At 39.3% G+C, this 19,111-nt stretch overlaps 1 protein-coding gene across 1 annotated transcript in view; it reads right to left on the bottom strand.

Moving 5' to 3' along the window:
* Positions 1-19,111, bottom strand: part of ADGRV1 (adhesion G protein-coupled receptor V1) — a 284,217-nt gene that overhangs the window by 56,779 nt on the left and 208,327 nt on the right. Inside the window, exon 87 of the mRNA XM_050912471.1 lies at positions 63-220. Coding sequence (XP_050768428.1) covers positions 63-220 — 158 coding nt within the window. The remainder of the gene's footprint in view (positions 1-62; positions 221-19,111) is intronic.

Raw genomic sequence — 19,111 nt, forward strand, 5'->3', positions numbered from 1 at the left:
GAACAGTCAGTACCGTTCTGAAAGTCCAGCTTGTTTGCGTAGGGGTAGCCAACGGATCATACCTGCAGCGTTTGTTCTTCCTCTGAAAATATCATCGTACGCTTTCCATTGTGGGGTCACCTGGTAGGCGTGGATGAACACCACAAAAACCACTACCAAGCACATTAATGGCACCAGAGCAGCGGTGAAGAGAGCAGCGTAGGCATTTGGAATGAAGCACCTGATGGAAAAAAATGGTAAAAAATGCTGTTAATAAACAAAAGAGACATCATGAACAGTCATGAGTGAAATTTCAAAACCAAATGTTTTTGAGAAAGGATATCCTTTACAAACCACAAATTCTTTAACTCTATCCCCAGAGTAACCTTGATAGGATGCATTGGGTTCTGTTGGTTCTTATCATCATATCTTAAGGAATACAACATTTGCACCTTAAAAGTATGCATGTTATATTTTAGCCTAACCAATGTTGGAGAGATTTAAACTGTTGCAATGGAACAAATTATATTTTAACAAACTCTATGCATGCTATATTCATTTAATATGATCACTCTTAGTCACCAAAGTCTAAAAGGGCATTATGCAATTCTCTATACTTAGCTCCTGAAACCACAAATTAAATTTTGAGAAATATATTTTTAAATTAAATGAACAAGTCTTAAAGGCAAGATAACTATTCCTCCTCAAGTTGTTGGAAATTATATGTCATTTGCACACTGAAGCCAAATGCTCCCTCCCTCCCATTTTTTTTTAAATTGTCCTGTCTCTCCTTACCCTTTCCATTTATTAAAGTTATAATTATTTATAAAGATGTGACAGGAACATGAGTTAGCCCTGAAAAAGAGTCAAATTACGCATATAAGATGATGACTTGAAGGATATGGAGATGATAGTTAAAAGAGAGCTCTGGACGGTATGAGAGATCAGGGTTTTCTGTGAACTCCCTGGGGATCAGTATGTGCTTTACAGCCACTGACCTACTCTAGAGATGACGCACAACAGAGCAGCCCAAGGGACGGCTCGGGAGTCAGTATGTCTAGAGAGTATGTGGTCACTGCTATCCCTATTAAGAGGGTGTAACTTACCCAGCCCTTCTGTTTGTCAGGTCAGCTCTGCTAAAGAAGCTTAGAGTCAATCCTGGTATAATACACTTCTGAGAAGAGGCTGGGTACGTGTTTCATTGATATACCTGGTATACCTTCCAGGTTTGCTCAGGTGGACATGCGTACTCTGTCCAGCAAGTCAAGATTGCATTCTGTCAGCTCTTGCAGAGCATCAGCCGGGCACACTCAGTGAATCCCAAAATCATTTCCAGCAGAATCTAGATACCTTCTACAACTCTCTTCAGAAGGTACAGGTTCAGTCAGACACGAAGGTGAGATATACCGCCTGATAACATCACTGAGCAAGTAAGTAAGCAACAGGGAAGGTACGAACTCTCTATTGCAATTAAAGGTGTTTGTTTCACAGAATCATAGAATGGTTGAGCTTGGAAGGGACCTTTGCAGGTCATCTTGTCCAAACCCCCTGCTCAAGCATGGACACATAGAGCTGGTTGCCCAGGACTGCGTCTAGATGGGTTTTTAATATCTCCAAGGATGGAGACTCCATGACCTCTCTGGGCAACCTGTGCCAGTGCACGGTCAGCCTCACAGTGGAAAAGTGTTTCCTGATGCTCAGATGGAGCCTCCTGTGTTGCAGTGTGTGCCCACTGCCTCTGGCTCTGTCACTGGGCACCACTGAAACCACCACCCGGCTCCATCCTCTTTGCACCCTCCCTTCAGGTATTTATATACATTAAAAAGACCCCGCTGATCCTTCTCTTCTCCAGGCTGAACAGTCCCAACTCTCTCACTCTTTCCTCACAGGAGAGATGTTCCAGTCCCTTACTCATCTTCATGGCCCTTCGCTGGACTTTGTACAGTCTGTCCACGTCTCTTCTGTACTGAGAAGCCCAGAACTGGACCCAGCTCTCCAGGTGTGACCTCACAAGTGCTAAGCAGAGGGGAAGAATCGCCTCCCTTGACCTGCTGTCAACACGGTTGTTTCCTGGACACAACATCTGATCCATTTCATCCTTCTAATTTTTAATATTTCTTAGGTATGAAAGTTATTTTTGTTCCCCAAACGTATTCTTGAGTGGGCCCAATTAGCACTAAGACATGAAGGCACATTACCATAACCTATGCTGCTTTTAATGATTATACTGAAGCCAAGAATCTTAGCACAAGTAGTCTTCTATAAAATCATATTATGTTCTGAAACCTACAATTTTTTTCAATTTGAAACATTTTTGTATTTCAGAGATCATGTATACTCTTAAAAAACTATCTGAACATCTTGAAAGTTTTCTGTGAATACTCCTTTATGTTCAGTTAACGAAAGCTGCATAAAAATGAAAACCCACAGAGATGGATCACTTTTACTAATATCCCTAGCTACTTGCTCGAAAAAAGACAGTGAAAAGTTATGTAGACAAGAAATACACAAAACCGTATTAACCTACAAAGCTTATTTTGGATTTTTTTCTTGAAAGCAATGGTGACCAATTCAACGACAACCACTACTTCCTGTATGTTTTATTCGCATATAGGAATGTGATGATATATGTTGAAAGATATCTTTTATACTGGAAATCATATGGGATATCATTATAGAGACCAACTGAAAATATTTATTATACTTGACACTAGGGGCACACATTTATTATTCCATAACCATGACACGTTTGTCACATGGAACTACTGTGTGTCTCGTATTCCTAGCATTGGATGGGAATAGAAGAAAAATGTCCCAAAACATCAATGAAGTTGGTGTTCCAGAACACAACTATTCTACAGAAAAAGGCCTAGAAAGACTGATGTGGAAACTGGAATGAACTACGTAATTACAAACCTTACTTGTTTAAAGAACATTATCTCCTGCAGTATAGCTTTCAAGCAAGTTCTTTTTTGTTTTTTTTAAACAGGCACTAGACTTTGTAAGTCTTTAATCCATGAAAGACAGAGCCATTGTGCATAATGAAGTTATTTTTGTATTTCTTTCTTGGGTGAGTAACTATAAGGTTTTTGTTTTGTTTGCATGCGTTGTGCAATGGGGACAAGAAAAATCAAACACTGTTAGCTTCTTCAGAGAGTGTCATTTTATTACCAAGTTTCTGGGACTTCCTATTAACACTTTCTGTTACCAAATTGTACTTTTTTCCCCCTGACTGTTTTGAGAAGTTTTGCTACCAGCTTACATCTCTTTTAGCATCGAAAAGACAACTGTTTAGCTTTCGTCCAAAGCTGCCTCCACTCTTGCCCTTCTTGACTATTGTTATCTGAATGGAGAGTCCATCTTTGGTTGTTTTGACCACTTTGTTCTGACCACTGACTTTGTTTTGATCCCTGATTTTGTTTTGATTACTGTAAATTTCTCTGGTAACCTTGACAGTAATATATTCCCAATGGTTGATTCTCTTTCACTACTCCTAGATAAACTAATTTGTTTTCATTATCTTCAAGACTCCCTCTGGTAGCCTCCCAATCTCCTACTCAACTCGTGGTGTCACTTTTCCCATAAACAGCACTCCACTTTCATCTCAAATGTTTCTAACTTACAAATTTTTTTTTTTCCAACTTATAAGAACATTAAACACGTCATCCAAAGTCCTGTGTAGGTCTTTATCTGTTATAATTCTACGAAAGAAGCTAGAAATAATTTTAGAAATAATGTCTTTAGTATGTGTCTTCTCCAAGGTATAGTTCCATACTAGTATGTAATGATTTGTTAATCATTTTAGAACTGAAAAAAAAAAAAAATAGAGAAACTATATTAGTTTTTTTCCTTCAATATGAAGCAATAAGACACTTACTTTACATATTTTTTGCCAGTACTAGAATGATGAGAAGCAGCTTTAATATGTAAGATTTTTTATCTCTCTTGAGAACTACTGCAGATGTTCATTCAATCTAAATTGATACTTTTAAATACAACAAACACGGAGAGATTAGGACATACAAATTAACAGACCATATCATCTTCCCTTTGGAAAAGACATAATCTCAGAAAATCATAAACATTTAAGTCAATTCATTGACTAAAATGACCTCACTTATTGGCCAGCCAGAATCAGGGCTTTACCTTGGTTTTGCTTGTTTTTCACCTAATCTATAAAAAGGGATTGCTAGGCTTGCTTTCTTCTCAAGGGTGTGAAGCATGTTTATCTGACCCGTTAAGTGTCTTTGTAAAGTCTTCTGTGATCTCTTAAACCATAACATTTGCTAAAATCTGGAGAGGTATTCCAGCTACATAAGACACGGAAGGCCCTCTTTTATTTTTCTAATATTTTTAAAGGAAAAAGAGAAAACAACTGACAAAATGTATACTGAACTATTTGTTAGCACAATTAAATAATTAATATTTAAAAAGGAAGAAGAAAAAAACCCCAAGCCACATTACTAAGGAAATAGGGACTATTTAAAAAATTCAGGAAGGTATTCAATGAAAGGACTGACATATTTTGTTCCTGTCTAAGCAAGAAAGATTTAAAACAGGTCAATATGTTAAAGACAGTTTCATTCCGTTATTGCCATGTCTTGAATTCTAAGGACAATCTCCTTCAAATGCATCTTGAATCTACGGAAAGTTAAGTTTGACAAAAAATTGGAAGTGTTCTTGTCTATCACATACCTGGTGTTCTCATTTTGTTTTGTCAGCAGGCAGCTAACGTTTTGACTTTTACTTACCATCTGAGTTTCTCTCCAGAGCTAGACCTAGATTATTATTATTACTATTGTTGTCGCTATTTTAAAATTTATTATTTATTTTTATTTTCATTATTATTATTTAATCCTGGCCACAAAGCTCGACAACTCTTGAGCTTCTCCCTCGCTTTAGGTACAGCTGGTTGGTGGGCAGCCTGGCACAGAGAACAGGGAATTGTGGCACCATGTGAATTTGCTCATATTGTGCATGTTACATCAGGAAAGTAAAAGGCAAAGGTCAGACACATGAATTTGCATTTATATTTGTATTTCAACACCTCTATTTAGAGAAAGAAATCTGTGTACCTAAAATAACCTAACAAAAGGCGAAGCTTGAATCACTTATTCATGCTTACTCAGCATATTCTTCACAAAGTAGATGAAACAATGCTAAAAAATGAATATAGGCAAGTTAGTTATGATCTACATACACTTCTATATGTTCATACCTTCTAGACTTTCTTAAAAAGCAACTTGCTCTGTTCCAGATCTTGGCTTTGTTGTGGAAGAAGGCTACATTACCTTTGAGTTGGCACTTCATACTTCTTCTTAGAACAAACTCAACAATTTTCTACTAAATGCAGAGCAGGCCAGACAATGGGAATGTTTTTTAAATAATTACTTGCTAAAAAGTTGCTAATCTGACAAATTATCTGCAGCAAATTGCGTATGACCTGTATCTAAGCAACATACCAAAAACTAAAATGTCTTTCTCGTACGAACTCATCCTAGATGATGATATTTGTTATCTGCTTCTGATGTTTTGGGCTGCTTAATAGTTTGGTAATCAACCCTCTTTTGAAAACATTATAGGTTTTTAATAGGCAGGAGCTCTGGGCTTTTAATTTCGACACAGTTGTTAAGTATAACCCTTTGAGAAGATCTGATCTCTTGCATTGCATCTCAGACTCACCAATAAACTTAGTTCTCTGCTATATGTTCATTTGCAATTTCAGCTGACAAATTGCTCCTGTCTGGGCCTACATCTAGTGCAATAATTCTTATAGGAGTTCATGCTCCTCCCTCTGGTCCCTTCTTCCAACTTTCTGCTCGTTTTGGAATACTGCTGTTCTTTGTATCAAATAATACATTTGCACCTTTTGGCATTGAGGTACAAACCCAAAGCAGTTAAGTGTCCAGGTAATGCTGTAGTATTTTATTTCCCTCAGCACCAAGCTAGAGGCCCCAATCCATGGACACTTCACACGCGATTCAGGATTGCTGATGTTTTATGCACATGGCAATCAGTGCAGTGAATCAATGCAGAGCGGCTCATGAGCCACCAAGCTTTAAAGCAGCGCATTTTACAGCAAACCAAAAATAATGCTCATTTACTTTAAAACTGCATGCAGGAAAATGCTGGGTTTAGCAACTGCTTGAAACCGAATCAGTGGAGGACACACCCTCAAGCAGATAACTGTGTCGGCTTTTGCAGTGTCAAAGCCTCCTGAACCTGACGAATTCTCAACCTGAACAATGGAAAGAGTTCCATTCTTCTTTGTTTTATATTGTAACAGTAGTCATTTTCCATAAATACATTAAGCAACAAGATTAATGGTTGTGCTGTGTTTTGTTTTCCACTTCCCTGACAGGGAAAGAAACATGCAGACAATTTTGTTGTATGTGTTGGGTTTTTTTAAAAAAATGTTTATGTTTCTATGAACTGATGTGAAGAAAACCAGCCGGAAAGGTTATGCTAAGCTCAAAATGAGTAACATTTGAGATGATAGTCACTAGTTCCTGAGGAAATTCAAGCCACATTCACACCAGCGAAATTTGTTTCTAGAGTAGATGATAAGATTCTAGAGATTTCTACAAGATTATACAAAAATTCACAGTGCCAAAGGCACATGGGTTTAGACCCGTTGTCTGCATTCCACTTCATGCAGTCTTCTAGATACACTAACAACAGACTGCACAACACCCTGAAAACACAGACTTTAACACTTTTTAAAACTCAGTGGACTGAATTAAAGAGAGTGGCCCAATCTGATGTGCTTTATGGCTGCCTTGGGCAATGGAAAGTGGTGTAGCATTTATTTGGAGGTTTTTTTGAGCTTTACTGCACAGATAGGAAGTTTGTAACCCAGCCAAAAAACAACTGCATGTACAACAGATGCCACCTTGCTACCTAACATTGCCGCAAGTGTTGGCCTGCGATGGTATCGTGGATACAGCTATAGGATGGTTTAACACGAGTGAGAATTTGAAAATATTTTTGAAGTACCATCAGAAATGACTCGCCGTCCATGTGAACCTTTTACTAAAGGAAATTGTACTGTGGCTGAGAACTAAAAAGCTTCTCTCTCCATAAAAAAGCTTTTCTCTGTACCACACCCTACATCGTTACTGCCTGATGTCTGTCTAGCCTGATAAAGAACATGCAACCTGTCCAAGAAACCTGTTTCAGTGCTTCACAGCACTTACCTCTAGAGACCATTTCCCAGTGTTAAACTTAACTGCTTCTTGGTGCGGTGTATGCACATTACGTCTTGGCATAGCCAACACGGATGTGGGAAACAGATTTTTCCCTTGTTTGCTGCAACATTTTATCTACTTGTAAATTGCTACAATTTTCCCCTCTGGTCTTCTTTTAACTGAACAGTCCTAGATCTTTCAGTCTTTCTGAGCACATTTTATATTTAAGACCTTTGCTGATCTCATTGATTACACCACTTTGCTAATGTATTTCTTAAATTATGGGGTCCAGCACCTCTGATAGCATTTCATCTCAGTACATGACTGCAGCAGAAGGACTTTATGTGTCCTTAAGACTAAGTTGCTTTATATATAGGCCAATACCATGTCTGCCTTTTGTGCCGTAGCACAAAGTTGTTGACTCATGCTCAGTTTATCATCCACAATACGCATGAGATCTTTTTGTGAAGAACTGGTAAACAGCCAGTTATTCCCCACCCTGTTTTTGCATAGTTAATTATTCTTGGCAAGATTCAATTCTTTCCACATGTCCGTACTGAATACCATACTACTTTTTCAGAACAGACCTCAGATGTCAATAACATGATGAATTATAACTGACATTCAATGTACTTCTTTTCCAGCTTTGTGCTGTGGTAAATTCGAATGGAAACTCCTTTATCCCAGGCCCGCGTTATAAGAGGCAAATGTAATATTTTCCAGTCCATTAGTAACCAAGGAAGATGTTGAACAATATGTGAAGGACATTTTAAAGTCATGATTCCTTGAGAAGTTTCATCTAAGAATTCTTAAAAATTTACCTGAGAACATAGTTAGTCTGTTGACAGTCTTTTTCAATATGTCTTGGAATATATAGGGAAATTTGAGATGACTAGGTATGTACTAACATTGTTTCAAAGGTCAGAAACCGAACAAACATGAGCCATGATAAAACATTCGGCTCATGAAGAATTAAAAAGCAAAAATCAAGATGCTTTTCTGGACAACAGACTACATCAGATATAAACTTGATTTCATTCTTTCATGAGGTTACAAGTTTGGTTTATAAATGCACTTGGAAACTTTTGACACTATTTGAATTACACAGTGGGGTGGAATACAAGGAAAGCAAATGTAAGACCTACTACGAACCTACCACATTCACGGGCTAGTTCTTAATTCTGTGGCAAAGGATCTGGAAATTACTGTGGATCACATTAAGCAGAACATGAGTCGTAACTTTATGCTGTTCCAAAAGGTAAATGTCATACTTGGATGTATGAACAGCAGTATATGCTGCAACACATCTGAAGTAACCATTCTGCTCTAGTCAGCATTACAGATACCTCAGTGGCAAGCTGTGTCTGGTTTTGGCACATTTCAAAAACAGGAATTGGATGAATAAGGTTCACAGCAGAACTGCGAAGGCTACCAGAGGTCTTATAAATGTGTTCCACTCTGAACAGACTGAAAAAAATTGTTTTGATTTGTTTTGTTTTGGTTTTGGGTTTTTTTGTCTAAAGAGAACGGACATGTATTGGCAAACTACAAGTAGGCAAAGGAACTGGCAATCTACAAGTAGGCAAAAAGCAAAAGCAGAATACTTTCTCCATGTTGTAATACATTTTTCTTGCTGGAAAACACAAGCCCAGGGGCTTACACTACACCAAGATTGGCTGATGGCTATCAGAGTAGTCACAGAAGGGATTAGCTGTATTTAGCAGATCCACAAGGATCAGGGCTAGGTCCCTTAAAAGAGGATCCAGACACAAACTAGCAAGGTATTTTCAAGCCCAGAAACTAATGCTTGAGGAAAAAAATATAAAAATACCTACAGCACATGCCTTACAATGAAAGATGTTAGCAGCTCTTATTTCTGTGTTTGAATCATTCTTTCCAATGAAGCCCCTGAGCTTCAGTTCTAACGTAAATAAAGCTTTCTCCTCTGGTGAACACTTGTTAAACATTTCCTAGGCAATCCACAGAGTCAAGCCCAAAATAGGAAACAGAGAAGATCAGCTGAGCTTTCTTTTTCCACTGTAGATAATTTTTTAATTCTACGCCTTTTCTTTCCTTGACTCACCTTGACTTTCCATACTCCTTTCCTTTCTCCCTTTACCCCTTTACTCTTCCCTTCCCTTTGTTATCAATAACTGCAAACTATCCACATGCACAGGATACCTGCACACATCCACAGAACATGCCTAGCCCGTATTTTATTTACATCCTATTTGGTGTTTTACTAGGATGTTGCCTGCCAGTGCCTCTGGTGATAAGCAAGCTCACTTCAACTAAAATATTGCACAATCCAAACTGCATAATAGGAAAAGTAATCGTTCCAATGCCCAAGGATAAAAACGACACGTATAGCTCCAGTCTAACAATGCAGTGTTTACTTTATCCAGTACCCAAAATAACATTTACCAAAACCTTTACTTTCACTGCTAATATGTCTTGCATCCTGCTAGTGGTTAGACAATCTCTCTCTAAAGATATGCATAAGACAAACAAGAGAATTCTAAAAAGACCTGTCAGCAAAGATTTTTTTTTTTTTTTCCCTTTTGCAAAGGGCAAAGCACATTGCAATACAGTAGGCATGGAAGCATCCCAAACATTACGTTTTTTTTCCTAAGCCTTCAGAAAGCAACCATTGGTTTCAGGTGTGCTCTGAGTAATAACATGGCATGCAAACTATAGTATTGAGGAATGCTTCTATCATCTATACTTATTATATATTAAGCATAGGCTATAAAGATTACAATTTCCAATCTGCAGCATAGAAAGAAAACTTAGTGATGTAAAATAATTTTTACAAGGCTTTTGAGGATGTTAGTGCCAGGTCAAAAAGTACAATATAGGGGATTACAGCTGCCAGGACAGTGCTTAGACAACCAGGTCTCTCTGTCTCTATGGATGCATTTACATGTAAACATAGCTTGAAACAACATTTTTCAACCAAATGTTGGCATAATATGTCTGCTCAGGTAAGTGAAAAGGAAAAACAAGGATCTAGGAAAAATTCCTGTCCTCAATAAATACTGACTCAGTGAGGCACATCCACACTGGCAAATGAAGATTTAGGGATCTATGGTCAAGCATGGATCCTCTTACCATCCCAAATGCCTAACTCTGTTTTGCGTGGCTCCAAGTAGGCATTTTCAAAACAATGTCCAGGCAGAGGCAGACTGAATCAAAAAAGTCTTTACTGAGGAAACTACATCAGATTTGACTTTTTCCATCCTCTACAGTCTATCAATGCTACTCCAGCTCTACTCCAGGCCTTAGGGCTCTGTGGTGGGTTGACCTTGGCTGGACACCAGGTGCCCACCAAGCCGCTCTATCACTTCCCTCCTCAGCTGGACAAGGTGGGGGGAGAAAATAAGATGGAAAAAACTCATGGGTCAAGATAAAGGCAGTTTAATAAAGCAAAAGCAAGGGCTGTTCGTGGAAGCAAAGGAAAACAAAAATTTATTCTCTACTTCCCATCAGCAGGCAATGTCCAGCCACTTTCTGGGAAGTAGGGCTTCAGTATGTGTAGCGGTTGCTCCGGAAGACAAATGTCATAATAACGAATGCCCACCCCACACATTTTCTCTTAGCTTTTATTGCTGAGCAGATGTCATATGGTATGGAATATCATATGTCAGTTGGTCAGATATATCATATCATTGGTCAGTTTGGGTCAACTGCCTTGGCTATGTCCCTTCCCAAGATCTTGCCCACCCCCAGCCTACTGGTGAGGGGGCAATGTTGGAGAGACAGCCTTGACGCTATGCAAGCACTGCTCAGCAGCAGCCAAAACCCTGGTGTGTTATCCACACCTTTCTAGCTACCAATACAGAGCACAGCACTATGAGGGCTGCTACAGGGAAAATTAACTCCATCTCAGCCAGACCCATACAGGCTCTCAAAAATGCCCATGTGCCACCTGCGAGGGCACACCACACATACCCTCAGTTTCCTGTTATAAAAGTATTCCCCTGGTTGCTGTCAATCCAGGTCTCATGTTGTTTCAAATACTCCGAATTGAAAAAAAGAAAAACACAGAAAGCAATACATTTTAATGCTACGAACACTCTTTGCAGAGAATAGAGCAGATACAGGACCGAGTACTATGTAGTTTTGGCTGTGGGAGAGAGTTCAAACAAATGTGAATAAGAACCAGTCTGTGTCACTTAACCTTGGGGCCAGGTATCAGTCCTTGGAGCTCTATTATTTGGCATGAATGTTTGGAATTTGAGGTGTTATTTTATAATGTAAAATGTTTTCAAAAGTGACAAATAGTAACCTCCTCAATTCTAGGAGGCCTAGTGAAATTGCTAATAGTGTGGCCAGCAGGACTCGGGCAGTGATCGTCCCCCTGTACTCGGCACTGCTGAGGCCGCACCTCAAACCCTGTGTTCAGTTTTGGGCCCCTCACTCCAAGAAAGACATTGAGGTGCTGGAGCGCGTCCAAAGAAGTGCAACGAAGCTGGTGAAGGGTCTAGAGCACAAGTCTTATGAGGAGCGGCTGAGGGAACTGGGGGTGTTGAGCCTGGAGAAAAGGAGGCTGAGGGGAGACCTCATCGCTCTCTACAACTATCTGAAAGGAGGTTGTAGCCAGGTGGGGGTCGGTCTCTTCTCCCAAGTAACAAGTGATAGGACAAGAGGAAATGGCCTCAAGTTGCATCAGGGGAGGTTTAGATTGGATATTAGGAAGAATTTCTTCACTGCAAGGGTTGTCAAGCACTGGAACAGGCTGCCCAGGGAAGTGGTGGAGTCACCATCCCTGGAGGTATTTAAAAGATGTGTAGATGTGGCACTTGGGAACATGGTTTAGTGGTGGACTTGGCAGTGTTAGGTTAACGATTGGACTTGATGACCTTAAAGATCCTTTCCAACCTCAATGATTCTATGATTCTATGATTTTGGGTGATGGTGCATGCCTAACAGTTGGAAAGAAGCAGGGCCCTTTATAGTATTTCAAATTGGTCCTAAAAAGTGATACACCAGTATTTTTTTTCCTTTGTCTTGACTTACAGTGGTAAGATCAAACTTCTACAGAAAATCTATTGATGATTAGGAGAATGTATATCTCCTTACAGTCTTATTACAGTGTTCATATGTAAATTAAAATCAACTAATAAAGTATATTGAAACACTGATTCATTACGCTAATTTCATACTGTGATAGTCGTACTTCAGCAGTTAAAATAAGAAAATATATAAATGAAGGCCTAAACATAAACTGGTCTTTTTGCAAATTTGGATGTCATAATTTCCCAGCCAGCAAAAGTGAATGCTTATGTCTGTGCTTTTCCAGAAACTGACAGCAGTGTTTGCGCATCTTTGTCTGAAGCAGAAAACTCCAGCCACTACAGAAAAAAAAAAAGTCATAATAAAATAATGTACTGCTGCTGCATAATGACCTGCATTAAAAGGAAGCAACAGTTTCCATTATTTTAAAAATACATTATTATTATATAATTATGATGATGCTAATGATAATAATGTTTATGATAATAAAATTGTTTCTCTAAATGCTATGCATCCCTCATCAAAAAATGTAAAAACATGATTTGATAAAAACAAACATCCGGCTTCCAGCATCACTACACAAGGCCATGGATGCCTTGATAAAAATAAGACTCAAAAGGCCATTGCAGCTGTACTGAAGCTGAGTATTAACGGTCAGATGCACCCTGCATTTCTAACAGCTCATAATTCATCATAACCTTTTAAAAGAAGAAGTGACATGGCTTGGGTAAATTGTACACTGGAAGGCAAGCACGGTGGTATTGTGACTCAGGAAGACACAATATGTCCCCTTTCATGATTCAGTGCTTCAGAAACCTTCGTATGAGCACACGGAGCAAGGACCTTCCCTCCAACTAGGCTGATTTTTCTACAGGACTGAGCAGGGAAAAACAATTTCACACTGGTCAGCATAAATTACAGCTGCCTCAGGGTACTCTAAATTACAGTTGGCAGGCCAGAGACGTTGTTCAAGCAGTGGAGGCCGACTGAAATGTGGCATGGCTTCATATTTTGATGACTCTCCAATATGCAAGGGCTTCTTTTAGCAAGAGGTTCCTCTCAGGAAATAGATTTTTTTTTTTTTTTTTTTTGTCTGCTCTGCACCAAGAGAGTAGCTCACAATAACCAGGAGAGAGCTATCTGATTTATATTTGCATCAAGTAACTCCAATAAATGGCCTTATGGTAAGGTGAAAGCAGCTCTGGTTTATAACCGAGTCAAAGGGTGGTGCTGGAGCTTTCAAAGAGGCATGACACAGCCTACATCCCGCTGACATCGTCTTGGCAGGATGTGGTTGCCCACCAGCTCTCCTATATTCTTTGGAAAATCCCTGCCACTTTTTTTTTTTTTTTTTTTAATGACTTGGAAACAAACTGCATGCTTAACCCATGTTGGCCAAATTACATGGACTGTACCAGGTTTTAAACTGAACTCTGATTTTCTTAAATTGAGTTGCAGTACAGCATTATAAAATAGCTCGAATTCTGGTTTTATTAGAAAAAATCTTGGAAATGTAGTCATTACACACAGGAAATTTCTAACCGGAGAGTTTAAGATTTTAAAGTGATATTTACATATGTACATGCCCTTACCAGAAATATTTTGCCTATTTCTTTCCATTAAAAAATGTCGGCAGCTGTGAGAATTGGGTCCTAAATGCAAGCAATTGGGTCCTAAATACTGTTTTGAAATTAAAGGGTACATGATGATTACAGAAGTTTTTTAAAAACTGGCACTCTGCTGGAGTTACATTTTATGAAGCAAAAAGTTTTCTAATATGAGTGGGTTCCAGCCCTGAAGAATAATCTGTTATGTGTAAAGCACCTCTGAAATTTAAGCTGACAGACAGAACAGTTGTAAATATTACACTTCTTTCTGCAGGATATGTATCTGAAGCTATTTAAATGTCAGTTTCTGTTGCTTCTAGTTCTGAAAAAAATCCTTTTTGTAATTTACAAAGTAAATTTGCTAAAAATAAGTAGGCTTTCTACCAGTAAGATAAGACATTTAGGAAAGCTAAGAAAATGTCAGGTAAAACAAATTAGAAATGTAACAAAATGCACCAGCATTTATAAAGATTTCTCTCTTTTTTTAACTTAAACAATACAGTGTTTGCTGAACTTCTACCATAAGCTCATGTTGCTGCTGTTACTGATAAGCAAAGAACACTTATATAAATAAATGTTCTTGCTGATAAGTGAACCACAGGCAGCCCTTCCTGATATTAGTGAGGTTTTTTTAAAACCTTGTCTCAATTCTCAGCTCCAAACAACACGGCCAGAGAATCTCTAGCTCTGGATCTTAACAGAGGCTTTTGCAATATGTAGAGTTTTGCTTGTTTGGGGTTTTCAGGGTGTTTTTTTTTTTTTGCCCCTGCTTTGCAAACAGACACAGGTCTCAGTACAGTGTGTGCAGGACACCGCGCAGAGCGGAAACGCGCAGCGTTACTGCTCCGGAGGAAGTACCAGTTTCTTTCCTCGCAAGCAGTCTGAAAAACCTACATTTGTGAGCCTGCAGGGCGGTGAGTCTGCACCCCCCTGCCCCTTATCGAAAGGGCTGCATCTGCCTTTTCCCACATGGTGAAACAGCAGATAGGCGCCCAGCTGCCTGCGAGGCCACGCAACAAAGCTCGGCTCTTGGCTCCGGGCGCCGCTGCTGGGGAGACGCCGAGGGCAATGCCTGAGGAGCTCGGGTCCCCTCCAGCAGCGGTCCCACAGGGCACAGCCACCTCCAGCAAGGGGCACGGTTGGCACCGCTTCCACGTCTGTTAGCCCCGGGATGACAAACTGCCACTTGTTGAAGGCTGAGCGTTATTGGCTCCACCAGCTGTTTATTAACAGGGTTTTACAAGGCTGTGCTTTGTTAGCCAGCGTCGACATGCTGCAGAAACAGACCTTGAGATAAGCTGCTTCTTGCAGCTGAGCGTTCCGAAGCCGGCGCAGCTCCCCAGGGAAAAAGGGGCACCTAGCAAAGACGTGGAACAGCCCCTGCGCAAACACTGAGCCTCTGCCCCAAAAATACCTGTCTGGTTGGAGCTACAAGTTCGTCTTACAGTTTCGTGCACCTTTGCAAGAAGTCTTAGTCTCTGTACATTGTGCAAGTTCTTCATAAACCTATGGCCACAATGTTCCACCAGCTGTTTCACAGGTTATCCTACATTTAGATGTGGTCTTGATCCATGGTTACAACTGCACAAATTTTGATGTCAAAATGTAAAAGATTCCTGGTTCAATTTGCCCTACTTGCCTAAGAGATGGGGTGCAAGAACTGGAATCAGGGAAAAAACACTTTTCCCCCTGTAAGTTCAGCAAAACAGTTGATTGAGAAAGGTTCTACATACCTATGGAATTATTTTGGAAAAAAATTAAAAAGGCAGGTGCTTTCCCTATAGCTGCAGCTCAAAGATTACATCATGATGTTACTTTTGCTTTTGTTTAATCACTTTTCCTCAAAAGGAAGTAGGGGACTTTCTCTAGAACACCGAACATCATCTGCTTATGGGTTAAAGCAAGCAAATCTCAGATGAACCATAAAAGCTGCCCTAAAGAGTCTAGTACAGCCGTGAAACAAGTCACCCACTTGTACGAGTACATTTTGAGACTTCTGTGATCAAATACTACTGCCCAAAGCACAACACAGCTAGACTGATCCCCTTTGATTCAGTGCTTTACTTGGCCTCTGTCACCTCATCGGGATGATGGGAAAATGAACAACCCAATAAATCTCTTACTGCCCATACTACTGCTGTGGGTATTGTTTGGTATGAACGAAAATGAAAGCCGTGTTTGATGAATTTAAATCAGTTTATATCTTGTGCACATTAGCTCAGAGACAGGCCCATACCTTTTATTTCATATATAATTCAACATGGGGAAATTAATTCTTTTATTGAATGTAAGTTTCAAATGAAATGCAAAATGTTTAATAAGAGTTTTTCCAGGTTTTATAGAGTGATAATGTGGCAGTTAACCCTTTGGCATTATTTAGTTTTCTTTTAGTTTCTTTCCTCTATGCAGCAAAAGAAAAAGGAAAGAGAGTGAGGGGAAGAGGAGGAGGAGGAGGGAAAAAAGGTAACGAAAACACAGTTAGACCATTTTGGTTAAGAAATGTAAACTCAGAAAGCAGTGGAACTTACAACCGCCAGAAATCAAGCCAAGGCTTGCTCATTCTTGTTTACATTTGGACGGATTGTCCCAACAATTTTTTGAAAGACAACTCTACATCAGGGGGAACTGCTGCTAGAAGTGTGACCCTATCACTTTTACTCACATGTCAAAATTCATTATGCGTAGCACCATATTCATTAATGGAGGTACTCACAGAGTAACTACCAACAATAGAAAACAGTGGGGAAAATCCAGTCTACCATGAACAAAGAATGAAGAAGTGCCAAGATGCTGTTTTGAAACAGCAAAGAACAGGATCTTCAGAAGATTCAGTTTGAGTCAGTGTGTGCAACAACAGTCCTGTCAATAAACCAGACCTATTGCATAATAGAGCAAAAAAACAATTTCCTTGTTTTTCTCTACTGCTGCTGTTACTGTAGAGCTAAACAGTTGGGAAAAGGGGAAAAATAAAATGCCTAAGCAATGCTTTTCTATAATGAGAATCCAAAATGTCATCTGCTGTTGTTTTAGAACATGGCCCACTGTGTTTCAGTCTTCTCATTATACCGTCCTCTGGAAATTTCTCTGAACAATTTTATGCCTACTTTCCCCCCCCAGCCCGCTCCTCTCCTGTGAAGGGGGAAGGAAGCACCGATTACCAAAGGAGAAGCAGCAAGGACCTAGCAGAAGCACTGCATTAATACAGTTTAGGCTTCCAAGGCACTGGAAGCTCTGGAGTCCCCAGGCAGATCATCCCAGAAGTCCCAGAAGCCTTGTAGCCTTCAGCATTTGACCAGGAAAATAAGCTGGTAGAAACCTGCTTGAAATCTCTTAAGAGTAAGGTTCTTGCTAACACTGCAATTTTAAAACTATATAAGGAGTTATGTGTCTGATTTCAGTTAATGATCTTGCTCCTGTTTACATCTAAGGCTTCTTCCTCATGTGTATCAGCCATTATCAATGGCTTTGAAACAACGAACTATTATTATGGTTATTTTTTTGTTTTTTACTGTTTAACATTTGTTACAGTTTCTCACATACAAGAAAATGTTTCCCTTGTACTAGCTTTTAGGGCAGACATTCCTAATTAGCTTACTTTTTCTATCCATTCTTTAAACCAAGGATTTTAATATAAATCTAGCTGAAAAAGGAGATGTTTCCATGTGCAAACTGTCAAACATAAATGAGGCTCACGTTCACAGTCCTGCCCTTTGGCAAGAAGAATAACAAAATGTCACGCAAAAGTTTTTTTCCCGCTTCAAAACAGTATTTAGTATGTACACTTTTTTTAATCTGCATGTTTTGTTGTAACATAATAAATGGCCAGGATAAGCACACACTACAACCGCTTCTATTGCAGCCTCTCTATTAGACATACTGGTTCTGTGTAAGCCATACTGACAATTAAATTCAATACTACTAATACAAATCAATCTGCTAAATCTGTGTTCCTTTTTCTCAGATGTACCTTAGCACAGTTCAGTGAGATACAGTTTTAATTACTGGTGCTGTTACGTAGTGCAGACAAGAGTTTGCCTCCCAAAGCACAGCTCACTGCACTACCTACAGTCAATGTCCACGTACTTCGCACAACTAAAATGTGAACACAAAATCGACCTATTGCAGAACAGTCCTGTGGTGAAGTTAAAAAAAAAACCAACTAATTTTTTTTCTACTCTTTTTAGGAAGATCAAATACAAGAGGTTAGATATATATACTTATTATAAGCAGCATGTCAGTGTCAATGAAGTAGTCGGAACCAGTTGCTGGTATTGATCTCACTGCTGCTTATTTTAGCATTTCCTGCTATATTCTAGCATATCAGCTTAAGGCTTTTCTAAACTGTTGGAAAACAGATAAACCAAGAACGAGCTTTTTTAGTTGCAGTAGGTGGTATTCTGCTAATTAAAGATCATAAAGTAGGAGGGACTATCTTGCTAATTTCTTACACAACCTGAAAGGAAATATGAAGCTTTTTAAAGCTGTCAGTGGCAGGGATGCAAGCCTTCATCCTGCAGATGTTCTCGTGCTATTCTTGCCATAGTACTACGCAGGCTTCAGAGAAGTCTCTGGAGTTTTGCTTGGGCACAAAAATCCCCTCATCTGAACTTGTTTGAAGCATCAGGCCCCAAGGTCATTTGTGGGTGCACCTTTCACCTATAACAACCTATCCTTGCAACCCTTTAAAACTACCTTGATTTGTCAGAACTTAACAATGGTTGGGAATTTTACCTTAAATACAAATTTTTTTTTCTACTCACTTTTCAAAATTCCGTCACTCAAATCAGCCAGAATTTATCTTTCTTTATTTTAATGCTTTAAAAGCACAACACAGTGATTATGTCTGTTTCTGATGTGCTAACATTTGCTTAACATTAACAGTAAATATTTGCCAAGATATAAAAAGCACTCAACCCCCTGCCCCTGCCCCCAACTATTTTCCTCCACTGAAAACATATGTTGGTAATGAGGGATAAATAAAAGGTAATTAAAGCCATCACATTTAGCAGTGAGATATTTTTAAATAATCCTTAGCCGTGGGTAGCACATTAGGCAGCTTCACTGGAAATAATGGAGGAGTTTAGAAAATAAAGCACAAGTACAGAATACAAAAAGGCCAAACTTTGTACTTTCTTAACCCTTGCTATAGGTCAGGGAAGTAGGGTAATTTGCCCAGTATATATACGTATATAGATATATGGGAATGTCCATATTGTGGTGCAGTGTGGAATAACCCAAGTAGCTCTGGTTCATCAGAAACACTTCTCTTACAGTAGCACAGAGCTCAGCATGGGCTAATTTACCCTGCTGAGAAGGGCAAAA

This window comes from Gymnogyps californianus, chromosome Z (assembly GCF_018139145.2).
Source record: "Gymnogyps californianus isolate 813 chromosome Z, ASM1813914v2, whole genome shotgun sequence".
NCBI classification, from domain to species: Eukaryota; Metazoa; Chordata; class Aves; order Accipitriformes; family Cathartidae; genus Gymnogyps; species Gymnogyps californianus.